General features: G+C 41.0%; 1 protein-coding gene across 1 annotated transcript in view; it reads right to left on the bottom strand.

The window, feature by feature from the left end:
* Positions 1–21777, bottom strand: part of efhb (EF-hand domain family, member B) — an 85126-nt gene that overhangs the window by 26310 nt on the left and 37039 nt on the right. The window contains exons 5-7 of the mRNA XM_059972344.1: positions 16034–16144; positions 14478–14607; positions 13018–13101 (exon numbers count right to left, since the gene is read on the bottom strand). Coding sequence (XP_059828327.1) covers positions 13018–13101; positions 14478–14607; positions 16034–16144 — 325 coding nt within the window. The remainder of the gene's footprint in view (positions 1–13017; positions 13102–14477; positions 14608–16033; positions 16145–21777) is intronic.

Genomic DNA, 21777 nt, shown 5'->3' with positions numbered 1-21777 from the left:
GATGACTTAGCTGAACAACGATTGTTTGCATTGACTTTGACTGGGTGTCATTGTTGGTGATTTTAATATTCCTGTTGATAACCCCAAGGACGATAATGCTAATGAACTGCTCTGCATCCAGGGCTGACACAACGCATGTCAGAGCCCACTAGAAGCAAGGGCCACAACCTCGACCTACTCATTTCCAAAGGTCTTAACACTTCTGAGGGTGTGGTAACTGATGTTGGTCTTTCTAATAATTTCTGTATTTTTTAAAATTACTATGTTTCTATTGTTACGTACCCCGTAACTGGGTCACTTACCAGCAAAGATAGAAATGTCCGTTGAAGTCTGATGGTACAATTTTTAATATTTATTGATAAAATACACAAAATAATATCAATGCAACCATACAGATAATATACGTCGTCAATACTAAATCTAAATGCGCGGGTATAATAATAATCAATAAGAAATAGCTCTATTATTGTCTAGGGGATAATGTATTGTCCAATGGAAATATAAAAGTCACTGTTAGCTCATTCACGCTGCAGCATTTTGGTTTGAGAGAAAGACAGGTTTAAAACTTGCCCAATCCTTTTATGATGTTAATCCTTCGAGTCGTGGGGAGTTGGTTTCCCCGTTGTTAGCTAAAAGCCGTTTTTCCGTGGTAAAGGGCACCGGTTTCGGGGCAAAATGGAACCGAACGCACGTGGCCTCCCCACCGGCTTCCGCTATTACGGGATCGCTAGCGTTTCTTCCGGTGCATCTGAGGGGCTGTTCCCACAGACCCTCTTTTATCCTGACTCGCAGGGTCGCAGATGTCAATCAGGTTGGGGGTGATGCAATCCCTCCCTCAACCAGCCCACTTTGCCTGAGGGCTTCCACGTAGCACAGTATTGCAATACACAAGTTCGACTTCAAGAGACAATGGCCATGTCCCGTAGCTTTATATTGCTGGGGAACGAGACATTCCGCACCTCTGTCTCTCATTTTCTGGGTCTCCTGACCCAAATCAATAGTGATCTTGCGATTCTCACAAAGGAGGGGGCTACCCCGCACCCTTCGGCCCCTCAGAGCTTTGGTACATTCATAACACCCCCTTTCTTCAAAGCGTTTTCACCAGCGGTGAAACGAAGTAGTACAGAGTCTTACAGGATTTTAGAATCTTAACACAATACAAAAGTTTTTCCTTTTCACTACAGAGTAATACAGTTATACATTCAATTCAGCATCTAAACAGTTAACGATTACAGTGTCACTTCCTTGAATATCTTAACATCTTGTACCTTACTAAAGTCTTGTAGCATCAGACTTCAATTTAATAACCACCTATTATTTCTTTATTTTTTTATTTCTTTCCTTCAGCAAACAAAAACTAAGGAGTTGTGATCTTAGCTCACGTGTATCTACAAAAGTTCATGCAAATGCTAATCTTTCTGTTGCTTTCAAACTTAACAGGCAGGCTTCCATGCCTGTTTATTATTTTATTATTATTCACATGCGTTGTCGAAATCCCGTAAAACCGGCTTTTGCTATTTAAAAATGGCGTCCCCATTAACCGTCACCTCTCTTCCGGTTAGTTCCCACGTGGGGAGCTTGGGTACCCTGGTGACAGAGGCTCTCGCCCGCTTCTTTCATAGGAGTTATTTTATCAACACCGTGTCCCAAACTTAGACCATCTTCTGAATTTCCACCCAACTCTTTAATTTTACACAGGTGGCTAGCCCTCTCGTCAGGACCCTTCAGGCTATGTGTTTTCAGTTCCAACTCTTTGTTCAAGCAGCATTTCAAATTCTGCCTTTTCACACCACGCTCTGGAATAACCCCCACCGTCATCATCCAACCCAATCTGTAAGCGATCCGCAGGCGTTAAATTTTCTTCATTCGATTTGGGAACTACATATTTCCCGTTTCCTTCAATAATAATATTTATCTCCCCGCCTTTGATTTCCGCATTAACTTTTAACACATCATCGAGCACAAACACCTGGGAACTCTCACTTCCCACTATTACCAAGGTTAACCCTTTCTTCACTGAAACAAGGCTGGCCGTCCCTTTCAACTGAATCAAATACCTCAGACTTTTTCTGAGCTCCAGTACTAGGTTCAGTACCACGTGCATCCACATCTGGGACACACTCAAATGGGACATTTGCCTCTTCCAGGCTTTCAATACTCGTACCCGGTCCAAATTCTAAATTCCCCTGATCCTCCCAGCTACTCTCTGGGCAACTCCCTTCCGGAGTAAACTCAACCCCCCGGGCTGAAACAACCTCATCTGCCAACCCAGCAGACTTCTTCAAGGTAAGGGCACCCTTTTCATCTAGGACTGCCCTAATTTCATTATCGGGACCACCTTTAGAATTTTCAACTTCTTCAAACAGTACTGCCAAACCAGACAGATCATCTATGTCCAACCCTGGATCTTTTAACAGCTCTATCCGTGTCTCATCTTTATCTTCTGCCTCTAGAACTTTTCTCCTCGCTAAGGGCAGGTCTACCTCCTCTTCCTCTCCCTTACCCTCTTTCACTTTACTACTCTTCGTTTTACCACCCTCTAAACCCTCGTGGTACAGGGTTGGTAAAAATGTCTTGGCCAAATCGATACTGGCCTGATTTAAACTGCTCTCTGTCTGGGCTGCCTTTCTCGACATGCTGCGAGTGACCGCGCATGCGGGGTAGATCTTGGGATCTAGGGGCGGGGCCGCAACACTCACCGGCCGGCTTGTCAGCATCATTGCTGCCCAAACCTTACCACCTGATAAATCGTTACCAAGAAGGACGTCCGCGTCAGTTCTCGGGAATTCTGATTGCACCCCTATTTCAACTGGTCCAGATACCAGCTCACAATCCATAATGACCTTATGTAAGGGTACCATTTCTGTTCCTTTACTTATTCCTTTCACAGCTACCATTCCCGTCTTGCGACCAAAATCCAGTACCTTACTACTGATCAATGATAGTTTAGTCCCCGTGTCTCTCCAGATCCGTACTGGAACTGATGTGTCTCTCTCCCTACCAGACACGGTTCCGTTTGACAGACAAGTCTCAGACCCTTCTCCTACTCTGTCTACCCGGGGCTCTCTTGTTGATTTACTGATTACCACGGCACATCCGATAGGGACTGCTGCTTTCCTTTTTCCTGTCTCTTTCCTCGGAGCAAAGCACCTAGATGCAATATGCCTCCCTTTCCACAAATAAAACAGGTCAAGCCCGGAAATCTCTGGCCGTCTGGCCTTTCCCCCTCAACCTTACCACTAGCTCCCGGCGGGACCTCAGCCTCAGCCGGTGGGCTTTCTCGATTGTTCCCACAGTCTCTCTGGGAACTTTTATTCAAGGAAAACTTTGTTTTGTGAGTTAGGGCATATTATTCTGTGAACCTAGCAAATTCTGAGATGGACTTATTCGGCTTCTCATTCAAATACATCTGGATATCCTCCGAAACACAACTTTTAATTTCCTCAATTAGAATTAACTCCCTGAGACGCCAATAATCCTCTGCCACTATCTCTGCTGTGCACCAACGGTCCAAGAGCACACCCTTCTCATAGGTAAACTCGGTATACGTCTGATTCCACCCTTTCTTTAAATTTCTAAACTTTTGCCTATACGCCTCAGGTACTAGCTCATAACTCCAGAGAATGGCTGCCTTTACTTTGTCATAACTCTCCTCTTCTCCCTCCTCCATGGCCAACGCCGTATATGCCCGCTGTGCCTTCCCCTTTAACACACTTTGTAACAGCGCCACCCACTGACCTCAGGGCCACTTCTGATTCACTGCCACCTTTTCAAAAAGCAAGAAATAACTATCAACATCCGTCTCCTCGAACGGAGGTACTAACCCAGGGGTGGGCAAACTTTTTGACTTGAGGGCCGGACCAAGAGCAGATGGACAGAGTGTTTTGGTAATACACCTCATAAGAGAAAATAAAATATCATGGGATATGTAGAAAACATGTGCTTTAATTTCAATTGAAAATGAACAAATGCATTACAACAAAATATCTGTCTTTGAAGTCCCATGGTATTTAGCTATTTATTGAAATGACTTTTAAAACACTGAAAATTAAATGAATAAAATACAGCTTTTTTTAATAGTAACAGTTATTATTTTAAAGCACTGAAAATTCTGTTATCCTTCAAGATATTATCATCATCACTCTCCTCCTGACTGTCTTTATTTCAAAAACGGTAGGAGATGCAGGTCTACTTGTCCTGCTCCTTCTCATTCAATTGTCCCCTGTGCCAAAACTCAACAACGACCCGCACAATGACAGAACAGTGACAGCGCGCCAGTATGCGGAGCCCGTTATTTGAGCGCATTTTTTATTTTGAGAACGTACGTGCACCTGCGCACTACTCATGTCCATCACTTAACAGAAATGACATGTAACATGTAAGGCTTATTGAAAAAAATATTTTCAAATGCATTTTTTACATAACACAACGAAGAAACTTATTTTAAATTTCAGTGGGAACAGTGTTGTTGGTCTCCCTTTTTAGCCAGCGCATGAAAGTCTGGATTTAGTTTTGTTGTGGCGATTCTCAGGATGGATCTGAGGTGTTGGTCAGTTAACTTGAATCTGTGGCTGGCTTTGTTGATGTTCATGACGCTGAACGCCTGTTCACACAAATAGGTCAAGCCGAACAAAGAGTAAAGCGCAAATGTGGAGTAATACGCTGCACCTCAACAAAGGTCAATGTGTAGCGGTGTGCCACATGCAGCGCTAAAATTATGACACGGAGTCGGTAACTGCAGTTGAAGAAAAAAACTTTTTTCGAAATCCCCAGCCTCAATTTTAAGCCTCCCTCAACCTGCCCCCCGTGGCGCAGAGGCTCCAAAGCTCTGCGCTCGCAAATCCCCGCAGGCTATCTCCCTTCGCCGGAACGCTGGCTAATTGTGAGCCAGTTCGGATGTGCCAGGAAATGGGTCGCCACAAATGTATATAGAGTGTGTCATCTATTGGGAAAATGCCAGAATTGCGGGGAAAAAACGTTAACAAGGTTTATTAATATAATTTCATCAAGTTCTGCGGGCCAGATTAAAAAGCTTAACGGGCCGCATATGGCCCGCGGGCCGTAGTTTGCCCATGCCTGTACTAACCTCAACTCTCGACTAACATTGAACCGCTCCTCTCGGTCTGACCCCGGAACTTGTGGCTCTTGCCGTAACTTCTCCATCTCCAAGTCATGTTTCCTCTGTTTCTCTGCCGTCCTCTCCTTCTCGGCCCTTTCCTTCTCCTTCTCAGCTGCTTCCAGCTGTTTTAACTGAATTTCATGCTCTCTCTCTCTCTCTCCCTCTCAGCTCTTTCCTGCTGCTTTACCTTAATTGCATGTTCCAACCTTAGTTTCTCCAACTCTTAACTGAGCCGTCCCACTAGCTGGTACCTTTTCAGGGATATTTTCCAATACCTTAGCTGCAAACACATTCTTCCCAATATAATACTGAGTTATTGCCCTTCGCACCTCCCACTTTTTCATTTACAACCTCACCTCTGCGAGGTTTAACCCCTTCGCCAAATTTATCAAGTCTGATTTGGTGGCCGCCTCTAGCACCTGCAGAGTCGGGTTTTCTATAAATTCACCCACGTCCATCTTTGCTGGTTTCCCGTCTCGCTACCGCGTAACCAGATCCAAGTTTTGGACTTACAAGCCCGATTCACTGGCCTCCTGATTTGGTGTCAAATCCCGAGACGAGAACTCCAATTTTGTTACGTATCCCGTAACTGGGTCACTTACCAGCAAAGATAGAGAGGTCCGTTGAGGTCTGATGGTACTATTTTTAACAGTATTTATTGATAAAATACACAAAATTATATCAATGCAACCATACAGATAATATACGTCGTCAATACTAAATCTAAATGCACGGGTATAATAATAATCAATAAGGAATAGCTCTATCATTGTCTAGGGGATAATGTATTGTCCAATGGAAATATAAAAGTCACTGTTAGCTCATTCACGCTGCAGCATTTTGTTTCGAGAGAAAGACGGATTTAAAACTTGCCCAATCCTTTTATGATGTTAATCCTTCGAGTCGTGGGGAGTTGGTTTCCCCGTTGTTAGCTAAAAGCCGTTTTTCTGTGGTAAAGGGCACCGGTTCTGGGGCAAAATGGAACCGAACGCACATGGCCTCCCCACCGGCTTCCGCTATTACAGGATCGCTAGCGTTTCTTCTGGTGTGTCTGAGGGGCTGTTCCCACAGACCCTCTTTTATCCTGACTCGCAGGGTCTCAGATGTCAATCAGGTTGGGGGTGATGCAATCCCTCCCTCAACCAGCCCACTTTGCCTGAGGGCTTCCACGTAGCACAGTATTGTAAATCACAAGTTCGTCTTCAAGAGACAAAGGCCGTGTCCCGTAGCTTTATATCGCTGGGGAACGAGACATTCCGCACGTCTCTCTCTCATTTCCTGGGTCTCCTGACCCAAATCAATAGTGATCTTGCGATTCTCACAATGGAGGGGGCTACCCCGCACCCTTCGGCCCCTCAGAGCTGTGGTACATTCATAACACTATCCACTAGCGCTCAAAATGGTATATCACTGAAAATACTGAGGTATTATTCACGCAGGCCTTTTCTCCCACACCTGCCCTCTCTCTGGTGTTTGTCAATGATCTTGTAGACCATCTCAACTCTAAAATTACAGATGTTGTTGATAGAATTGCCCCCACAAAAGTAGTTTCTGGAAAGAAAAAAGCACCATGGAGAAGTGCCTTCTGGTTGAACTCCAAAAAACAGAATGTTGAAAAGCTGAACACAGGTGGCAGAAACAAAACTCCAGGTCCATTACAACAGTTATCAAGAAACACGTCGTATTTATAACTTAGAGTTGATATGTGCAAGGCAGTCCTTCTTCTGATATTATAAACAAAAACAGCAATGCGCACATGCCTTATTTGCTACAGTTGATGGGTTCAAACATCTTCCTGTATCAGTAGCACCTGAACTTCTATCTACAAAGTCAGATAATGACCTTGTCTTCTTTTTTACTGACTAAATTCAGAAGATTAGACATGCCGTCAGTGCCTCTGCATCAGGTCAGAGGTCAGTGCCATCCTTTCCCTCACTTCAAACTTAGTTAAGATGACACAGTTCAAACCTATTGGCTATAAAACTCGAAGAAATTGTGCTACACCAGAAATCCTCCTCCTGTTCTCTTGACATTTTACCTACAACCTTTTATTAGGATGTTTTTAATTGCATGGCACCAGACACCCTGCAAATAGCTCACACTTCTATAAGGCTGCTTCCCAAAGCCCTGTAAACTGCAGTTATCAAGCCTCTTGTAAAAAAGAACAACCCAGATGCCTCAGTAATTAATAACTACAGGCCTATATCAAACTTTAAGTAAAATCATTGAAAAGATTGCTTATCAACAACTTAACAGCTTTTTGGCACTAAGCAACTTCACGGATGTTTTCCGGTCTGGATTTCAACAACACCAAGCACTGACACTGTTCTGGTCAAGGTTTTAAATGTCATCCGCTTAAACCATGATGATGGTAAAATTTCAGTTTTGGTTCTACTGCTTTTGACACAGTTGATCATGGCATTTTACTGGACTGACTGGAAAACTGTGTGGGACTTTCCAGTGCAGTTGTAAAGTGATTTAAATTGTACTTAAGGGCAGGGACTATTTTGTCTCGATTGTTAGCTATATATCTAACCAAACAAAAATGATATGCAGAGTGCCTCAAGGGTTCATACTAGGGCCTCTTCTGTTTAACATATACATACTCCCTCTAGCTCAAATCATGGTAAGCAACAAAATATCTTACCATAATTATGCGGATGGCACTCAGATTTATATAACAGTGTCATCAAATGACTATGGTGTCATACAGTTACTAAAAAAACTGTATTGAACAAACCACCAATTGAAAGATCCAAAATTTCCTCCTGTTAAACAAAGAGAAATCCTGAAATAATTGTTTTTGGTGCCAAAAATGGATGACTAGAAGTTAGTGCTCACTTAGAATCCCTGTTGTCACAGTCCACAAACTAAGTCAGAAACCTTGGTGTTGTGATGGACTCCAACTTAAATTCCAACTGCCACATTAACACAAATACAAAAGTCAGCCTACTACCATTTTAAAAATATAGCGAGTTAAAAGGCTTATGTCTCAGCAAGATTTAGAAAAACTCGTCCATGAATATAGTTTTAGTAGGCTTGACTACTGTAAAGGTGTTTTCACAGGTCTCTGTAAAAAAATTCCCCAGACAGTTGCAGCTCATTCACAATGCTGCTGCTAGAGTTCTCACTAGGACCAAGAAAGTAGAACATATCACTCCAGTTCTCAGATCATTACACTGGCTTCCTGTCCATCAGAAGACTAACTTTAAAATATTACTTCTGGTTTATGAAGCACTGAATGGTCTGGGGCCAAAATACATCTCCGATTCTTGCTGCATTGTGAACCTTCCCAAGTTCTCAGGTCATCCGGGGTGGGTTTTCTTACTGTCCCCAGGGTCAAAACGAAACATGGTGAAGCAGCTTTTAGTTACAATGCTCCACATATCTGCAATAACCTTCCAGAGGATCTGAAATCTGCCCCAACTTTCAGTTCTTTTAAAACGAGGCTTAAAACTTTTCTTTTTGCTATAGCTTTTAATTAGAATCTCCTGCACTTTAACTTTTATTTCTTTATTATGTGTGATTTTACTCTCTTTATATTGTCTGAAAATTGATGCTTGATTTTTATATTTTGTTTTATGTAAAGCACTTTGAACTGCCTTGTGTTTGAAAAGAGCTATACAAATAAACTTGCCTCTCCTTGCCTTAATTCTATGCCAGAGGATGGCGACTCTTTGCAAGCTGCTGATCTATTTTTTACACTTATCAAGGTTCCTCAAGGTTGTTGTAGCCAGGGTGGTAGTGGTAATAAGCTCCCACTGCCTATTAAATGCTTCTAATGGCAAACGCCTCAAATAGTCTCTGACAACCAGGTCCAGTTCCTGGCCTTCACATGTGGTGTAGCTACTAAGCCCGGCGGAACCACTTCTACTGACAGGAGAAGGGGCAATGGTGGATTACTGGCGCCTTAAAACCAGTTGTTTCTGGTAGATGGGGCTCATCAGCAATGGTTGGCAGCTCATCTAGGAGAAGGAAAACTCTGATCTCAAACTGCTGCTGCCTTACAGCTATACGCACTCATGGGGAAGGCTTCAGGAGTAATCCCAGGGGGAGAAGTCTGGAGCTAGAGTCCCTAAGGCAATCCTTCATTGAGTTCACACAGACTGGCAACTCCTGCAACGATGCTGGTGGTTATTTTGCCCTTTAAAATCTCAATTCTAAGAATGTGAATTGCACTTTATCTGTAACTGCAGTTTCCATTGTTTTCTTTTCTCCTATCTCAATATACTGTTATGTCAATACCAGCTAAAAATGGAAAAATAGTAAGCAATACTAAATAGTAAATAAAAAATAAATACAGATCATAAGGGATAAGTAACTATAAATAAAGACCACTCCCACTGAATCCAGATAACCTAATAGCAGAAAGAAGTTATCTGCATTAAACTAGGAAAATGAGCAATGGACGTGGAATAATAATCATGAGAAATTTCAGCTATCCTGAAATTAACTGGGTGTCAGTGATGGGTAAAGCGAACAAGGGAATGGAGTTCAGATAATGTGCATGGGATTTCTTTCTAATACAGTGTGCAGAAGACCCAAAAGGAAAGACTAACAACTCATTTTGATTATCAGGGATGAACGGCCCAAGCAAGATAATGAAAATCAGAATAAAGTCTAGCGAATGGCGCATCTACTACAGCATGATGGGACAATTACTGAGAAGGAAACAAATAGGATGAAGGTCACATATTTCCAATGCACTGACAAGCAATGATGTGTAAATATGAAAATGTTAAACTATATTGTGAGTCCAGGAAAAGTATACACAACTAAATCAATAATAAATTAAGCACTAATGGGGCACTATGAATGAATAAAACATACTGGGAGAGAAATTCATCCTTATTCATTAATACTAATCGTGCCTTCTTCAATTTCAAATTTGTTTTTATCTTCTGGTTTCTTTGGGTCAAGATGACCTGCTTTTATTAATGTTTTAAAAGTTCAAATATGACTGATGAGGGCTTCGGGACACCAGCTGTGGATTTTGCCTCTGGGCTTACTCTCAAAGCTTTCCCCATGAGTCTGTATAGCCACAAGGCAACAGAGGTTTGAGATCGGAGGCTTCCTTCTAAATGAGCTGCCAACCACGGCTGATGAGCTCATCATGAGATCCGCAGACTCTGGTGCAGGTAGGGTGGGCCAGTAGGTAGTTTAGGAGCTGGTTATTGCTTCCATCATTTACAGTGTTTTTCTGTGCTTTGGACAAATTTGTATTCATATAGATATATTCATATGAAACAGTAACATTTAAACTTACTGGGAGGCCTCATATGAAACTGGCACAGATAAGACCATATGACATAGGAGCAGAACAGGTCACTCACCCGATCAAATATGTCTGCCAATCCATCACGGATGATTTATTATCCCTCTCAACCCCATTCTTCAGTCCTCTTCCTGTAACCTTTGAGATTCTGATTAGTCTAGAAACCATCAACTTCTGCTTTAAATACACCCAAAGAATTGGCCTGCACAGCTGTCTGTGGCAATGAATCCTCTGATAAAGAAATGTTTCTTCATCTCTGTTGTAAATGGATGCTTCTCAATTCTGAGGCTGTGCTTTCTGGTCCAAGACTTCCCCAATCTAGGAAATACCCTCTCCACATTCACTCTGTCTAAGCCTTTCAATATTCAATAGGTTTCAATAAGGTACCCCCTTATTCTTCCAAACTCCCGCAAGTACAACCCCAGAGCAATCAAATGCTCCTCATATGTTAACCTTTTATTCCTGGGATAATTCTCATGAACCTTTTCTGGACTGTCTCCAATGCCAGCATATCTTTTCTTTGATAAGGGGCTCAAAACTATTCCAAGTGTGGTCAGACCAATGCCTTACAAATCCTCAGCATTACAAGGCAACATTGCTTTTATATTCTAGTCCTCTCGGAATGAATGCTAACATTGTATTTGCTTTCATTACCACCAACTCAAGTTAACCTTTTGGGAATCCTGCACAAAGCCTCCCAAGGCCAGTGGCAAGTCTGATATTTGAATTTTTTCCCCCATTTAGAAAATAGTCCACACCATTATTCCTTCTGCCAATGTTTATGACCATGCACTTCCCTACACCATTTTCCATCTGCCATTTCTTTGCCCATTCCCCAAGTCCCTCTGCATCCTTCTGAAGACACTCTGCTACCTCAACATTATCTACCACTCCATTTATCTTCATATCGTCTGCATATTTGGCCACAAAGACATCAATTCCTTCATCCAAATCATTGACAAAAGGTAAAAAGTGAAAAGAAGTGGTCCCAATACCGACCCCTGCAGCACACCATGAATCACCAGCAGCCAATCAGAAAACACCACCTTTACTTCCACTCTCTGCCTCCTGCCAGTCAATCTTCTATCCATGCTAGTATCTTTTCCGTAATACCACGGGTTCTTATCTTCCTAAGCAGCCTTATGTGCGGTTCCTTATCAAAGGCCTTCTGAAAATCCAATTAAACAACATCCATTGATTCTACTTTGTCTATCCTGCCTGTTATTTCCTCAAAGAATTCCAATAGATTTGTCAAGCAGGATTTCCTCTTGGGATAACCATGCCTATTTTATCATGTGCCTCCAAGTACCCTGAAACCTCATCCTTAATAATACATCTTTCTAACCACTGAAGTCAAGCTAACTGGCCTATATTTCCTTTATTTTGTCCCCGTCCCTTCTTAAAGAGTGGAGTGACATTTGCAATTTTCCAGTCCTCCAGAGCCATTCCAAACTCTAGTGATTCTTGAAGGATCATTACGAATGTCTCTACAATTTCTTCAGCCACCTCTTTCTGATGCTGGGTCATTGTCATCTCATCCAGATGACTTATCTACCTTCAGACTTTTCAACTTCCCAAGCACCTTCACCTTAGTAATTGCAATGACACTAACTTCTGCCCACTGACACTCCAGCATTTCTGGCATTCTGCTATTGTCTTCTACAGTGAAGACTCATACAAAACATTCAAGTTTGTCCATAATTTCTTTGTCCTCCATTACTACCTCTCAAGCATCATTTTTCTGCAGTGCTATATCCACTCTCACCTCGCTTTTACTCTCTATAGACCTGAAAAAAACTTTGTTTCTTCTTTGATATTATTCGCTAGCTACCTTTGTATTCAATCTGTTCTCTCTTTATGGCTTTTTAAATTGCCTTCTGTGGTTTTTAAAAGCTTCCAAATCCTCTACCTTCCCATTAATTTTTGCAATAACATATGCTCTCTCGTTTTTATGCTGTCATTGACTTCCCTTGTCAGCCACATTTGTTCTTTACAATACTTCTTCATCTTTGGGATGTATCTTTCCTGCACCTTCTGAATTTCTCCCAGAAGCACCATCCATTGCTGCTTTGCTGTCATCCCTGCTGGTGTCACCTTCAAATCAACTTTAGCCAGCCCCTCTCTCATGCTTCTATAAATCCCTTTACTCCACTGTAACACTGATACATCTGATTTTAGCTTCTTCTCAATCTGTAGGGTGAACCCTACCATATAATGATCACTGCCTTCTAAGACTTCCTTTATCTTGAGCTCCCTAATCAAATATGGGTCATTAAATAACATCCAATCCAATATTGTCATTCCCCTAGTGGCCTCAACCATTTGTCGAAAGCCATTTCATAGGCATTCTACAAATTCCATCTCTTGGGATCCAGCACCAACCTGATTTTCTCAATCTCCCTGAATATTGAAATCCCCCATCATTAATTTAACATTGCCTTTTTACATGCCTTTTCTATCTCAATTCCATCACCAGATCTCATAGGCTTGGGGCAGAAAAATTAAGGGCTACTTCTTCACTGTTCCTGCAGAGGATCCATCTGTATGTTTCTCAAATTCACTATGTTCAGGAGAGTCATAATTAATAACATCAATATTTCCCACAAAACTTAATTTGACTTACGGATCAAGGACTTTTCCAACTTGATGATGTGTTTTTTCTCTGAAGTCATCAACTTTTTTTGATACTATCTTTGCGGACTTTTGCCTGGAAAGAATTGGAAATTAGAACAAAGGGAAGAAACAAAGATGCTGGAAATACTCAAGAGGTCAGGTAGCATCTATGGAATGAAACATTAGCTATGCTTCTTTTTCCACAGATGACGTTGACCTCAAGTATTTCCAACATCTACAGGTATTGTGATTACTACACATACACTTATACACTTTACTGGGAAATATACCAATTCTTATTAACAACCCAATAGCATTGATTTTATATAAACTGTGTATTGAGAGCTTTCATGCATTCTGTTTTGCATTTCTTTAAAAGGTGATCGATATTACAATGTATCTGCCAAAATCTCAGTTAGCACCTACTTTTATACATTTATTAAGTGTAGGCATTACCGGAGAGGCCAGTGTGAATTGCACAGCTCTAATCCTGTAAGTATTGATTCAAATCATTAAGTGAAGATAATGATACAATGTTATTCAAAGGGTTTTGTCAGAATTTTGATTCGGCAGCAATGAAAGTGGTCTTGAAATTCCTCCCTAGTCAGTAGCACTAAATCATTACATCAATGTATTGTCCAAAATTTATATTCATATGCACAAATACATGCAGCACAGATGCAATGAAAGCTTGCAGCAACATCAGACACAAAGCTTCATATAAGCAGCATTCACAAGAAAAGCACAGAATAATCATTAAATTATACACAATTTATCAAGAAAAAACAAATTGAAAAGAAACAAAGTCCATTTTAGTGCAGAGTGTTCAGACAGGTCATGATGTTGCTAAACTGAATTGGTGATTAGCAATTTGCCTGTTGGTTCAAGAACAATGGCTGAAGGGAAGTTGCTGTTCCTGAATCTGGTGGGTAGGACTTCAGGTAACTCTTGCCCTATGGTAGCTGTGAAAAGATGGCATGTCCTGAAATCTTTGATAACGGATGTTGCTTTTTTGAAGCAGCACCTCCAATAGACATTACCATTAGTGGGAAGGGACATGCTCACGATGCCCACTGTTCTCCACAGCTTCTTATACCCCTGTGCATTCAAAATGCTGCAGTAGGCCATGATGCAACCTGTCAAGATACTTCTCAACAGTATAATGTAAAGTATTTAAAAAGTCAAGGAAAATGAGAGAGAGGCACAAAAAAACATGATTTAAACCCCATTATGATCTTTTTGTTAAGTACTGAGATGGTCTTTTACATTCCAATGGTTATTTTGAAGTCATTGATCTTCTGACAGCTCAGTAGCATTTCTGTCTCAGTCTTAGTAAAGCCTGGCAGTTAATTTATAAATCAATCAGTGTACAAACCCAACGGCTATGTTTCATTTGGGATACCATGCTTCACCAGAGAAGAGACCAAACAGGATTTCACCACAGCACTAATCTTTGTAATGAATACTTACTGTTGCAGTTCAGTTAACCAGCGCAATGATTTTGCAGCCAATCGCCCATCACTGAAGTAAGGAGTCTCTATTCCAAATGCACTTTCTTTGCTGATTCTTGACCAATTGTACTTTCTATCCACCTGTTCCCCTATGGAAATAGTTTAAATCAGTACAACATTGGAATTCCTGGCTTGATTTTGCTCAGCCAAATGTACCAGTATAAATTATTTATTGAGAAGAATTAAAAAGAAAGCAAATCAACTTTTCCATCCTTGTTGATAATAATCAAAACAAAGCTGCATGCTGAGCATTTTGATTTAGATTGATGATTTCAATTAAGTTCAAGGTCTACCTTTCACACCTTCAGACACATTGCTCACTAACCGTGCTATTATGCAATCTGTGACCACATAAAAATGGAATCAGTTTGGTCTCTGCATGGTTGCTAAATCAATCTTATATATTGCACACTTGAAGGAAATTCCAAATAACAATTGCTCGAAGACACATAGATTCATAAATGCACAGAGCCATAGAACAGATATATAGTCCCCTTGCCCATCATGAAAATTACTCTCCTGGTTATTACCAAATCCAGATTTTAATTTATGCCAGATTGAGTCATTTAGCAGACTCCAATCTTAATCCTTCATGTAGAAAACTACAATAGTTTACGTACTTGTGTATACAGTGGATTCTGGTTAATTAGGTCATTATTTAATTAGGGAGCTGTTTACTTAGGACAACTCTTAAAGAACAAAAACCAAATCGAGAAAATAGCCAGGACATCCCTCATTTATTTGGGGCACTATGCCATTTAACTGGGGCAGGAGACTGTTGCTGATCAGTTTCTAACTAGCATCAGTTGCGTGCACTTGCCTGGCCGTTAGATACTACATCATGTTTACAGTGAACAGTTTTTATATAGTGTCAGTTATATGTGTTTGTGCTCAAAAAGCAGTGATTGGTGTCACTGATGGTTGGCAAGAAATAAACAGTAAGATAATTCGGAACTGTTTTGCTTACCATGGTTTCAAGCATTCAGGCTTGGAGATGCTAGAAACAACCAGGAGTGAAAATGAAATGATTTCACTACATCAACAAATCAGGATTTATGAAGAATTTTAAGATATTAAAAATGATCACGAATGTTACAATGAAAATGAAGATTTGGAGGATGCAATCGACAGAAGCATTGTATGAAGGTAGTCCATTATCAACACTGAGTGTCTGCTGATCTTGTTCATTTACAGTCAGTCAAAAGAACACAGCAGATGAAATCTGTCGTTGAAACATTAGGAACTAATAGACAATTTTGTAATATTGTGGAGGTATTGGCAGTGTTCTAATTCAGTCATATTTCATTTAAATACATAAATTCTTACTCAGTTAAGTGGTAGTTTGTCTTTTTTATCCTTTTAACTATTTCCATGAAACCTTGGCTAATTGGGTCAGCCACTTAATTAGGCCAAAATGCACTGGACTTGATGTGCCCTAATTAACTGGATTCCACTGTATTTGTCAGAGATGATATTGTTGACCTGCAACATTGCAAATAAATAATGTGTCTTTACCAACGTTGTAATCATTATGTGTAACAATATATAGTGGATGTCCTCTTTGTGATTCTTCATTAACTTGTTGTCGAGTCTTCGGTGGGTTTACAAGCTCGCTCGCAGTGGTATCTGAAATAAAATTTTCAATATTGATTTGTGGCCAAAACTACAGTTAATCATTAAATTAAACATATTTAAACTACGCATTATTTTGCAGCTATAAAATTCTGTGTTCATTTTCACTGCTGCCAAAGTCAAAATATTATGTCAGAAGGTAGTGGGCTAAACCTACATCAAAATAGACTCTTGCTTCCATACATTATGAGAAATTCAACAATGATTTTGAACATTCTGCATTTCAATAATAACATAATATTTTAATGAGTCATTTGTGCATATCAGATAGTTTGTTAAATTTGTTCTAGTTAAGAATGGTAGAACACATGTATCCAAGGTATGCGGCCATCAATTTGACATTTCCTGTTCACATTGGTTAACAAATGGATGTTAAATTAATATTATTTCCTATCCTGTGGCAAACAGCTCAGCAGTTATCATTCTGCTGGTGTTCATTCACCATTGCACGTCTGTAATGTTGTCAAATACTATTATACGAAATTAATTTGTGCACCCTTTAATAAATTCTCTCTAATGTATTCTCATTTTTCTTTGCTCACTTTCTCCATCTTATCTGAAAGACAACTACAGGCATAGTCATTTACTCAGTGCCCCATTACAGAATTATACGCCCGTAACTTCCCTAACCCCTATAAAATCAATCCCAGGTGACCAACAGCCCTATCCATATCAGACTGTAGCCCAAAGGCGTCCTGTCCCTCCACCACCCAGTCCAATCCTCAAAATCTTGGTCAAAACACAAACCTCTCCATCACTACCCTAGCCCCTCTCAACCACCTCTCTGCAGGTCCCAAGACTGATCATTTCTATTCTGGCACCATAACAGTAGTATGTTGTCATGGGGGAAATGTGAAATAGGTGTAGACCAACCCAGCCCCATAACCCTGCTGTGCTAGTTCATGAAACCTTAAATAAAAATACTTTGTCACTTAACAGAGACATTGGTACTAAGCCTTTAAGGAGGTATTAGATGACATGCTGCCAGGGGCGGGTATAGTTTTGTTCAGTGGTTCTTATTAATAAGAGATTGAATAAGGCACAGCAGAGAGAGTCAAGATGTGCTTTATTTGAGGCTAATGATATCCTGCCAACTGAAGATAGCCAAGAGCTGCTGGCTTGGCTACGTGGATACATGCAAGACAGGAGAAATGGGAGCATTTCTCAAGCAAACCTCCAGATTCTCAAGGAAACCTGCCACGATCTCTTCCCCATGATCAGTTAACCCACCACACCAAAAAGGAAAATTGGCAAATTTGTCAAGTTTCCATTGTTTACTCATAAGCTCCCCTTGCCCATCTCAGATCCAAGCCCACCATCCCTTTGGTCTGGTCCATTGTCTTTATTGCTGAGCGATGAACATGGCACTATCTAGGTGCTGAAAAGCAGCACAGGAATGCCACTACCAGTCAAACAATTATCTGGTCATTGCCAATTTCCAACTGACAGTAAATAGAATGAAGGACACGTTTCTTTCAGAAAATTTATGCTGCAGAAGTCCACTTGGTCAATCATGTCCATTGTAATCTAATCTCTCCTCCCAGCACCAGACTGTTTGCCCTGTAGGTCACAACTCTTCAAGTACATATCTGAGTACTTCTAAAGGTGACAGTCCTTCCAGGTGAGGTGACACTTCACCTGTGAGTCGGCTGGTGTGGTATACTGTGTCCAGTGCTCCCGGTGTGGCCTTTTATATATTGGTTAGACCCGATGCGGACTGGGAGAACATTTCGCTGAACACCTACGCTCGGTCCGCCAGAGAAAGCAGGATCTCCCAGTGGCCACACATTTTAATTCCACATCCCATTCCCATTCTGATATGTCTATCCGTGGCCTCCTGTACTGTCAAAATGAATCCAAACTCAGGTTGGAGGAAGAACACCTTATATACTGGCTGGGTAGCCTCCAACCTGATGGCATGAACACTGACTTCTCTAACTTCCGTTAATGCCCCTCCTCCCCTTATTACCCCATCCCTGACATATTTAGTTGTTTGCCTGTTCTCCATCTCCCTCTGGTGTTCCTCCCCCCTTTCTTTCTCCCAAGGCCTCCCTTCCCATGATCTTTTCCTTCTCTGTATCACTTTCGCCAATCGCCTTTCCAGCTCTTAGCTTCATCCCATCCCCTCCGGTCTTCTCCTATCATTTCACATTTCCCCCTCCCCCCCACTACTTTCAAATCTCTTAGTATCTCTCCTTTCGGTTAGTCCTGACGAAGGGTCTCGGCCCGAAACGTCGACAGTGCTTCTCCTTATAGATGCTGCCTGGCCTGCCGTGTTCCACCAGCATTTTGTGTGTTGTTTGAATATCCAGCATCTGCAGATTTCCTCGTGTTTGCCCTTCTAAAGGTGATGAAGGTTTCTGTCACTACCAATTTTTCATGAGAGAGTGTCTTTCTTGGTGCATAATTTTCTTCCTCATCTCCCCACTAATTCTACAATCACTTGTTTTAAATCTATGCCCCTGGTTTTTAATTTCTCTGCCTGGAGGTGCAAGTCTGAGCAGGTTGATCCATCTCAGCCCTTACCTATTCTACTCCTTATTTCAGTTTCTCTCTGCTCTCCTCTGATCGAAATGGAAAAAAATGCTAAATTCTGTCACCATCTTAAATCTCGTTCATAACTTGTCCAATGCAATTGCACCCTTCCTGTAATGTGTTGACCAGAACTATACTTAGTACTCAATCTGAGACCTACACACTGTATCTAAAGGACAGGAAGGTGTGGCTCGGTTGGCAAAAATGAAAACAAATCATTAGAAAGAGGAGACAAAGGATTGGAAAGTGTTGAATCATTGAGGGTAGAGGCTGAGGAACTGCAAGGGTAAAAAGACCCTGATGGAAGTTAAATGCGGACCACCAAACAGTGGTAAAAATGTGGCCTAAAAATGACTGCAGGAGATAGAAAGTGCATGTCAAAACGGCAATGTTACAATAGTCATTGGAGATTTCAGATGCAGGTAGATTGGGAAATTCAAGTTGGATTTGGATCCCAAGAAGAGGGATTTGCAGAATGCCTACAAGATGGCTTTTTCGAGCCATGGGTTGAGCACACTATGGAATCATGTATTCTGCATTGGGTGTTGTGCAATGAACCAGAATTGATTAGATGGCTCAAGATAAAGGAAACCTTAGGGGCAGAATGACACAACTGTGGCTGACAAAAAGTCAACAGCAACATAAAAGCCAAAGAGAGGGCCTACAATAGAGTGGTCAAGTTTTCAAAGGATACGAAGATAGGTGGAGGTGCAGGTAGTTTTGAGGAAATGGAAGGGCTACAGTTTAGGAGAATGGACAAAGCAGTGGCAAGGAGTATATGGTCATGCATTTGGTAAATAATAGCATCGATTATCTGAAATGCAAAGGGACGTGAGAGTGCTCATGCAGGATTCCTCAAAGGTTAAATTGCAAGTTGAGTTTGTGTTGAAGAAGGCAAATGTGATGTTAACATTCATTTTGAGAGGACTAGAATATAAAAGCAAGTATGTAATGTTGAGAATTTGTAAAGCACTGGTTGGGCCTCACTTGAAATATTGTGAGCAGTTTTGAGTCTCTATATATGAAAGGATATGCTGACATTGGAAAGAGTTCAAAGAGTTCAATTGGATTGAGGCTGAGAGGGAAAATGGACCAGCCGTGATGAAATGTGGAACAGACTCAATGGGTCAAACAGCCTAATTCTGATCCTATATCTTATGGTCTTATGATCTAACTAATGGAGCTCTAGCAAAACCACAATGCTATCTATATTCTGTGACTCAGCCATCAAAGGAAAACACTCGTATGCCTTATTACCCATCTTATTGACCTGTCTCATTAAGGACCAATGAATATGTAGTCCAAAATCCCTCTGTTCCTCCACATTACTTAAATACAGTCACCACCTTGCAGTTAACCACTTAGTTTCCCACTTCGTCCTTTTATAACCCATTAAGCATGTAGCTAAAAAGGATTCAAAAACTGCAGCCTCTTCAAATGATCATAAAAGGATCGCAGATTAGTTACTGGGTGACTTCTTTCAACCCACTGCTGCAATAGTATGTGACCTTGTAAGACTCCTACATTTCATAAAAATGTAGTAACTCTACTGAGTCTATCATTAATGATGAATATGAACAGTGTGACAATGGTGTTAATAATGGTTTACCAGTCATTTGAAGGAAGACTCTCCTTTCTTGCCCAAATGTGTTTCTAACTCTCAACCACCCACTAATTGCCTCATTTCAAGGACAATTAGGGCTGAAATACAAGTGCAAGCTTTAGTAGCAATACATGTATCTCCAAAAAAAACCCATGGTACAAGAATCTGCTTCCTAAATGGCATCTCAAAAAGAATGGATGTCTGAACTTCACAAAAATATCATAAATGAAATATGCCTAAAACAGAGCAAGAAATGTAATATATTTGTATGTTATTGTCACCTGCCAGGCTGTTGTTGGAAATAAATGCAATAAATCTCACTGTTCACTACAATTGAAGTCTTTGAACCTCTCCATACAAACAGAAACAAATTTATCTAATTACTCCATTTATACACCTGTGAATCGTGTAAAGAAAAAGTCTTTTCTCAAGTAATAGGTCTGACAAGTAGTAGATCCACAAAGAATTTCTAGACCATGTACATCATTCATCCAACCAGAGGAAACCCGTAAAACAAAAACATGCTTTTCATCTTGTACATGAGTCAATTAATCTAAAATATTATTCAATTAGTCACACTCTTCTGCTCTTCCCAAAGCACCTCAATTGTTTTTCACTTCAGAATCAGAATCAGGTTCATTATCACGGGCATATGTCATGAAATTTGATAACTTAGCAGCAGCAGTTCAATTCAATACCTAATATAGAGGAAGAAGAAAATAATGATAATAATAATAAATAAATCACAGTAAATTTATATTGAATAGATTTAAAAATAGTGCAAAACCAGAAATTATATTACAAAAGTGAGGTAGTGTTCATGGGTTCAATGTCCATTTAGGAATCGGATGACAGAGGGGAAGAAGCTGTTCCTGAATCACTGAGTGTGTGCCCTTGGGCTTCTGTACCTCCTACCTGATGGTAACAGTGAGAAAAGGCCATGCCCTGGGTGCTGGAGGTCCTTAATAATGGATTCTGCCTTTCTGAGACACCCCTCCTTGAAGATGTCCTGTGTACTGTGTAGGCTAGTACCCAAGATGGAGCCAACTAAATTTATGACCCTCTGCAGCTTCTTTCGGTTCAATGCAGTAGCCACGCCCCCCCCCCCCCCCCCCCCACCCCGCCACCCATACCAGACAGTGATACAGCCTGTCAGAATGCTCTCCATGGTACATCTATAGAAGTTTTTGAGTGGTTTTGTTAACATACCAAATCTCTTCAAACTCCTAATGAAGTACAGTCGCCATCTTGCCTTATTTAGAGCTGCATCGATATGTTGGGACAAGGTTAGGTCCTCAGAGATCTTGACATCCAGGAACTTGAAACTGCTCACTCTCTCCACTTCTGATCCCTCTATGAGGATCGGTATGTGTTCCTTCGTCTTACCCTTCCTGAAATCCACAATCAGCTCTTTCATCTTACTGATGAGTGCAAAGTTTTTGCTGCGACACCATTCCACTAGTTGGCATATCTTGCTCCTGTATGCCCT

This window comes from Hypanus sabinus, chromosome 6, assembly GCF_030144855.1.
Source record: "Hypanus sabinus isolate sHypSab1 chromosome 6, sHypSab1.hap1, whole genome shotgun sequence".
Taxonomy (NCBI): domain Eukaryota; kingdom Metazoa; phylum Chordata; class Chondrichthyes; order Myliobatiformes; family Dasyatidae; genus Hypanus; species Hypanus sabinus.
Note: the sequence above shows the minus strand (reverse complement) of the source record. Positions and strands in the feature narration are given on the sequence as shown.